Below are 8,021 nucleotides of genomic sequence, written 5' to 3' on the forward strand. Positions count from 1 at the left end.
TATAATGATGCTGAAAAAAGGTGAAAAAGTCATCATAGACTACTAGAACAAATTTCTTAACACACTTTTATTGTAAAGATGACTATAAAAGTGTGAAATTTTTTTCTGTTCTTCATACAATATGATCACAGGACATAAGTGCCCGTAGTCTAAGAATCACCCGTAAATAAAAACAAAATACAATGATTTGCGAATCCTCTTCAACCTATATTCAGTTGAATACACCACAAAGACAAGATATTTAATGTTCAAACTGATAAAACTTTGTTTTTGTGCAAATATTTGCTCATTATGAAATGGATGCCTGCAACACGTTTCAAGAAAGCTGGGACAGTGGTATGTTTACCACTGTGTTACATCACCTTCTAACAACACTCAATAAGCATTTGGGAACTGAGGACACTAATTATTGAAGCTTTGTAGGTGGAATTCTTTCCCATTCTTGCTTGATGTACGACTTCAGTTGTTCAACAGTCCGGGGTCTCTGTTGTCGTATTTTGTGCTTCATAATGCGCCACACATTTTCAATGGGCGACAGGTCTGGACTGCAGGCAGGCCAGTCTAGTACCCGCACTCTTTTACTACGAAGCCACGCTGTTCTAACACGTGCAGAATGTTGCTTAGCATTGTCTTGCTGAAATAAGCAGGGATGTCTCTGAAAAAGACATTGCTTGGATGGCAGCATGTGTTGCTCCAAAACCTGGATGTACCTTTCAGCATTGATGGTGCCAGTACAGCTGTGTAAGTTGCCCATTCCATGGGTACTAACACACCACCATACCATCACAGATGCTGGCTTTTGAACTTTGCACTGGTAACAGTCTGGATGGTCTTTTTCCTCCTTTGTCCGGAGGACATGACATCCATGATTTCCAAAAACAATTTGAAATGTGGACTCATCAGACCACAGGACACTTTTCCAGTTTGCGTCTGTCCATTTCAAATGAGCTCGGGCCCAGAGAAGGCGGCGGCGTTTCTGGATGTTGTTGATGTATGGCTTTTGCTTTGCATGGTAGAGTTTTAACTTGCACTTGTTGATGTAGCGACAAACTGTCAACTGACAATGGTGTTCTTAAGTGTTCCTGAGCCCACGCGGTAAGATCCTTTACACAATGATGTCTGTTTTTAATGCAGTGCTGCCCGAGGTTAAAAAGGTCACAGGCATTCAATGTTGGTTTTCGGCCTTGCCGCTTACGTGTAGAAAGTTCTCCAGATTCTCTGAATCTTCTTATTGTATTATGGACTGCAGATGATGGAATCCCTAAATTCCTTGCAAATCAACGTTGAGAAACATTGTTCTTAAACTGTTGGACTATTTTTTCATGCAGTTATTCACAAAGTGGTGATCCTCGCCCCATCTTTGCTTGTGAACGGCTGAGACGTTTGGGGATGCTCCTTTTACACCCAATCATGACACTCACCTGTTTCCAGTTAGGTGTCCTTTGAGTATTCATCAACTTTCCCAGTCTTTTGTCACCCAGTCCCAACTTTTTTGAAATGTGTAGCAACCATCCATTTCAAAATGAGCAAATATTTGCACAAAAACAAAAACGTCTATCAGTTTGAACATTAAATATCTTTGTGGTGTGTTCAATTGAATATAGGTTGAAGAGGATTTTCAAATCATTGTATTTTCTTTTTATTTACATTTCACACAATGTCCCAACTTCATTGGAATTTGGGTTGTACATGTGATTTCTTAGTTTTTATTTTTAATAAATTTGCAAACTTTTCAATAAATTTTTTATTGTTGTCATTATGGAGTGTTGTGAGTAAAATTTTGAGGGGAAAATTTTATTTCATCCATTTTGGAATAAAGCTGTAACATAACAAAATGTGAAAAAAGTTAAGTGCTGTGAAAACTTTCTGGATGCTCTATGATTATATTTGAGCTCACTGGTTGAAAGTACTCAATTTGGAAGTGTGCTTAATGTCCATCTCTCTCGCTTTCTCTCCCCAGAAGTTCTTCCAGAAATGGAAAGCCAGGGGGAGTATGAAGGACAGAATTTCAACTTTACATCACCAGACAATATGGACAATAGTGGATCCCAAAACCTGACTAAACTCACTACAGCAAATATGGAGGATATGGAGGAGTATTACAATTTTGGAAAGGATACAAGCAGCTACACTACACCTTAAGCAGAAATGGACCAGAGTCGTTTGTTTTGGTTTTTTGAGGTTATGCAGAAATTTTGTGAAGGCTTTGTTGTTGCTGCCGAAAGGATTTGCTTTGTGTTTTGAGCTCCTTCCAGCAGAGATTGAACTGATGTACTCTGATCGGACGCTGGGAAGGAAACGCACTTCAAACAGGACCTTTCAGATCTGCGGCTGATCGCAGAGACACTAAAACTGATATGGTCTGGAACTTTTTTTTTAATGACACTACAGAAACAAAGACTGTCAATTCTGTACATTGTAAGTATGTTATTTGGAAGGAAAAAAGTGGCAGTTGCAGAGCCATCAGTTAATTTGATGTGATAGAAATTAACCACTTTGCCATTTTGTCTGACACAAATATATGCCCTTATATTTTTGACTAAAAGTGCCAGCTAGACACATTTTTAATTAAGCTTCCACCCTGACAACTATTTATTCACAGTATATGAGACTTTTGGTACAAGCAGTAGTCACAGCGTATTGATAGGTTTGAATGCTCTTATTAGCGGTGAACTGGCCTGTTTTCTATGTGCATGCTTTTGCACAGGACCCCCACCCCCCTTCACATGTTGGCTGGTACCATAAGACAAAGGTGCTTAAGATGTAAAACCCTCACACTGTTTTTTTTTTGTTTTGTTTTTTTAATACAGCCACACCACCCCCAAGGGCCACAGTGAGGGTTACGTTTTTAGAGGTGGGAATTTTGGTTTTGTTTTGTTAGCTTGATTTCTGTTCCTTCACAGTAGCTTTGCATTCCCACACAATATTGACTACATTCCTTCTCACTTAGCTACTCTTAATGCCCAACACTATGGAATGGAAGCACTCAGAAATCGGTATTGAGCAACATGTAATGTGGACCCTTTGACAAATTCAGTCTCCAAAGACATCCAGTCACATTCATGCAGACATGTTATTATTGTTATTATCAATAATTAAGCAGACATCCTCCTTTCTGACAGGCAGACCTTGTTTTCTGCATTCGAAATGCATCCATCTGTACCTGTGAAGTTTTATCAGTTTGCAGTACCTGAAGACTGACTTGAATCGACAGCATCTCGCAGTGTTTTCTCTGAGACAGCCTTTATTTTTTTTAAAAAGGTCTTTGTTTTCTCTCACTAATTGCATAGCTATGCTTTTCATTCAGCAGTGATGTATGCATATTTAACATCAAAATACAGTTCTGTGAGTGCATATCTGGTCCATAGCATCAGGTGTTGAAGAGTGACTGAGGAGTGATGGAGCCAATATTACATGGGAATGCAAAAGTTATTGCGGGGGAATGCAAAACTTGTTCAGAGTGAACACAAAGTAAGCTGTAAAAATAAATTCCTACCTCTTAAAATAACTCCCACCATGGCCCTGGAGGGGGCTCTGTAGTTTGAAATGGTTTAATAATCTGTCCCATATAGTGAATAATTAAAGTGAACAGGATGATGCACTTTTTTTTTTTAATGAAGTCTGTGTTCTGGTTGAGTTTGATTCACAGGGATGAGGTGGGAAGATGAGAGCTGGATCTTCCAGGCCTCCATTGAGGCAATGTTTTTAAAGAGAAATGGGATTTCTCTGCAAGTTGTGGCTGACTGCAGTTTCCTTGATTGTGGGTATTTCAGTTGTCAACTCAAATGTGAAGAATGAGTCAATTGTACGGTGACTCTGCAGTTGGGATTTTGTGATTTCAAAACTGTTGAAGTCAGGCCTATTTTTCAGTTTGATTTTCATTCGTGAGTCCTTCCCCACCCTCAAAGGAATGAGAGAGGATGGTAAAACACAAACATCGAGGCAGATTTTAAAACTATAATTAGGCCTGAGGTTTGTATTCTCTCCCTGGCTATAATCTGAATTAAAAATAGACTGACACTTGTCCTGTGTCCATACTTGTGTTTGGGGTAGATGGTCAGCACCCTGTTTGGCCTCCGAGATGCAGGATGCACATTAAATCTGAAGAAGGGCTGTGTTTGAGATGAAAAATATCAGAGGGTGCCCTCACAGACATGGATTGTGAATTATTTAATAAAGGTTCTCTAGTTTAAAGGATTAAGCCTGTTTTTGTCAGTCACTATTTGGGTGTGCATGGGGTAGATCCTGCAGTTTAGAGTGTTGTCCTGTAATGGGGCAGCACAGTCTTGTTTGAACCCCTGCATGATATCGCGGGATTTGACCACTTCCGGGGACAGCCTGCCCGTGTGCAACACAAACACAGCATCACTTCACACAGAAAGGTGTACGGTTTTGTTTTCAGATGCAGTCGCGAAAAGCGCAGGTTTTTTTTTTTTTTTTTCGGTTTGCAGTAGAGGAGGGAAGATGTTACATTTTAAGCAAGAGTTAATGTGAATAATAATGGGGCTGTCCCCAGAAGCACAATTTTTGCATCACAAAAAATGAGGTGGGCTTCATAGATAATTGGCAAAGCTTCTGGGGAAAACCTGGTCTTGTTAGGAGAGACGGCATCCATCCCACTTTGGATGGAGCAGCTCTCATTTCTAGAAATCTGGCCAATTTTCTTAAATCCTCCAAACCGTGACTATCCATGGTTGGAACCAGGAAGTAGCGTTGTAGTCTTACACACCTCTCTGCAGCTTCTCTCCCCCTGCCATCCCCTCATTACTCCATCCCCGTAGAGACGGTGCCTGCTCCCAGACCACCAATAACCAGCAAAAATCTATTTAAGCATAAAAATTCAAAAAGAAAAAATAATATAGCACCTTCAACTGCACCACAGACTAAAACAGTTAAAAGTGGTCTATTAAACATTAGGTCTCTCTCTTCTAAGTCCCTGTTAGTAAATGATATAATAATTGATCAACATATTGATTTATTCTGCCTTACAGAAACCTGGTTACAGCAGGATGAATATGTTAGTTTAAATGAGTCAACACCCCCGAGTCACACTAACTTCCAGAATGCTCGTAGCACGGCCGAGGCGGAGGATTAGCAGCAATCTTCCATTCCAGCTTATTAATTAATCAAAAATCCAGACAGAGCTTTAATTTATTTGAAAGCTTGACTCTTAGTCTTGTCCATCCAAATTGGAAGTCCCAAAAACCAGTTTTATTTGTTATTATCTATCGTCCACCTGGTCGTTACTGTGAGTTTCTCTGTGAATTTTCAGACCTTTTGTCTGACTTAGTGCTTAGCTCAGATAAGATAATTATAGTGGGCAATTTTAACATCCACACAGATGCTGAGAATGACAGCCTCAACACTGCATTTAATCTATTATTATACTCAATTGGCTTTGCTCAAAATGTAAATGAGTCCACCCACCACTTTAATCATATCTTAGATCTTGTTCTGACTTATGGTATGGAAATTGAAGACTTAACAGTATTCCCTGAAAACTCCCTTCTGTCTGATCATTTCTTAATAACATTTACATTTACTCTGATGGACTACCCAGCAGTGGGGAATAAGTTTCATTACACTAGAAGTCTTTCAGAAAGCGCTGTAACTAGGTTTAAGGATATGATTCCTTCTTTATGTTCTCTAATGCCATATACCAACACAGTGCAGAGTAGCTACCTAAACTCTGTAAGTGAGATAGAGTATCTCGTCAATAGTTTTACATCCTCATTGAAGACAACTTTGGATGCTGTAGCTCCTCTGAAAAAGAGAGCTTTAAATCAGAAGTGCCTGACTCCGTGGTATAACTCACAAACTCGCAGCTTAAAGCAGATAACCTGTAAGTTGGAGAGGAAATGGCGTCTCACTAATTTAGAAGATCTTCACTTAGCCTGGAAAAAGAGTCTGTTGCTCTATAAAAAAAAGCCCTCCGTAAAGCTAGGACATCTTACTACTCATCACTAATTGAAGAAAATAAGAACAACCCCAGGTTTCTTTTCAGCACTGTAGCCAGGCTGACAAAGAGTCAGAGCTCTATTGAGCCGAGTATTCCTTTAACTAGTAATGACTTCATGACTTTCTTTGCTAATAAAATTTTAACTATTAGAAAAAAAATTACTCATAACCATCCCACAGACGTATCGTTATCTTTGGCTGCTTTCAGTGATGCCGGTATTTGGTTAGACTCTTTCTCTCCGATTGTTCTGAGTTATTTTCATTAGTTACTTCATCCAAACCATCAACATGTTTATTAGACCCCATTCCTACCAGGCTGCTCAAGGAAGCCCTACCATTATTTAATGCTTCGATCTTAAATATGATCAATCTATCTTTATTAGTTGGCTATGTACCACAGGCTTTTAAGGTGGCAGTAATTAAACCATTACTTAAAAAACCATCACTTGACCTAGCTATCTTAGCTAATTATAGGCCAATCTCCAACCTTCCTTTTCTCTCAAAAATTCTTGAAAGGGTAGTTGTAAAACAGCTAACTGATCATCTGCAGAGGAATGGTCTATTTTAAGAGTTTCAGTCAGGTTTTAGAATTCATCATAGTACAGAAACAGCATTAGTGAAGGTTACAAATGATCTTCTTATAGCCTCAGACAGTGGACTCATCTCTGTGCTTGTCCTGTTAGACTGTTAGTGCTGCTTTTGATACTGTTGACCGTAAAATTTTATTACAGAGATTAGAGCATGCCATAGGTATTAAAGGCACTGCGCTGCGGTGGTTTGAATCATATTTATCTAATAGATTACAATTTGTTCATGTAAATGGGGAGTCTTCTTCACAGACTAAGGTTAATTATGGAGTTCCACAAGGTTCTGTGCTAGGACCAATTTTATTCACTTTATACATGCTTCCCTTAGGCAGTATTATTAGAAAGCATTGCTTAAATTTTCATTGTTACGCAGATGATACCCAGCTTTATCTATCCATGAAGCCAGAGGACACACACCAATTAGCTAAACTGCAGGATTGTCTTACAAAGACATGGATGACCTCTAATTTCCTGCTTTTAAACTCAGATAAAACTGAAGTTATTGTACTTGGCCCCACAAATCTTAGAAACATGGTGTCTAACCAGATCCTTACTCTGGATGGCATTACCCTGACCTCTAGTAATACTGTGAGAAATCTTGGAGTCATTTTTGATCAGGATATGTCATTCAAAGCGCATATTAAATATGTAGGACTGCTTTTTTGCATTTACGCAATATCTCTAAAATTAGAAAGGTCTTGTCTCAGAGTGATGCTGAAAAACTAATTCATGCATTTATTTCCTCTAGGCTGGACTATTGTAATTCATTATTATCAGGTTGTCCTAAAAGTTCCCTGAAAAGCCTTCAGTTAATTCAAAATGCTGCAGCTAGAGTACTAACGGGGACTAAAAGGAGAGAGCATATCTCACCCATATTGGCCTCTCTTCATTGGCTTCCTATTAATTCTATAATAGAATTTAACATTCTTCTTATAAGGTTTTGAATAATCAGGTCCCATCTTATCTTAGGGACCTCATAGTACCATATCACCCCAATAGAGCGCTTCGCTCTCAGACTGCAGGCTTACTTGTAGTTCCTAGGGTTTGTAAGCGTAGAATGGGAGGCAGAGCCTTCAGCTTTCAGGCTCCTCTACTGTGGAACCAGCTCCCAATTCAGATCAGGGAGACAGACACCCTCTCTACTTTTAAGATTAGGCTTAAAACTTTCCTTTTTGCTAAAGCTTATAGTTAGGGCTGGATCAGGTGACCCTGAACTATCCCTTAGTTATGCTGCTATAGACTTAGACTGCTGGGGGGTTCCCATGATGCACCGAGTGTTTCTTTCTCTTTTTGCTCTGTATGCACCACTCTGCATTTAATCATTAGTGATTGATCTCTGCTCCCCTCCACAGCATGTCTTTTTCCTGGTTCTCTCCCTCAGCCCCAACCAGTCCCAGCAGGAGACTGCCCCTCCCTGTGCCTGATTCTGCTGGAGGTTTCTTCCTGTTAAAAGGGAGTTTTTCCTTCCCGCTGTCG

At 39.5% G+C, this 8,021-nt stretch overlaps 1 protein-coding gene across 3 annotated transcripts in view; it reads left to right on the forward strand.

The window, feature by feature from the left end:
* znf710b (zinc finger protein 710b) overlaps positions 1 to 4,197 on the forward strand; it is an 84,003-nt gene extending 79,806 nt beyond the window's left edge. For all 3 annotated transcript variants that reach the window (XM_034187017.1, XM_034187005.1, XM_034187012.1), the window contains one exon: positions 1,961 to 4,197. In XM_034187017.1, coding sequence (XP_034042908.1) covers positions 1,961 to 2,142 — 182 coding nt within the window. In that variant the 3' untranslated portion in view covers positions 2,143 to 4,197. The remainder of the gene's footprint in view (positions 1 to 1,960) is intronic.
* The last annotated feature ends 3,824 nt before the right edge of the window (positions 4,198 to 8,021 follow it).

This window comes from Thalassophryne amazonica, chromosome 2, assembly GCF_902500255.1.
Source record: "Thalassophryne amazonica chromosome 2, fThaAma1.1, whole genome shotgun sequence".
In the NCBI taxonomy this organism is placed as follows: domain Eukaryota; kingdom Metazoa; phylum Chordata; class Actinopteri; order Batrachoidiformes; family Batrachoididae; genus Thalassophryne; species Thalassophryne amazonica.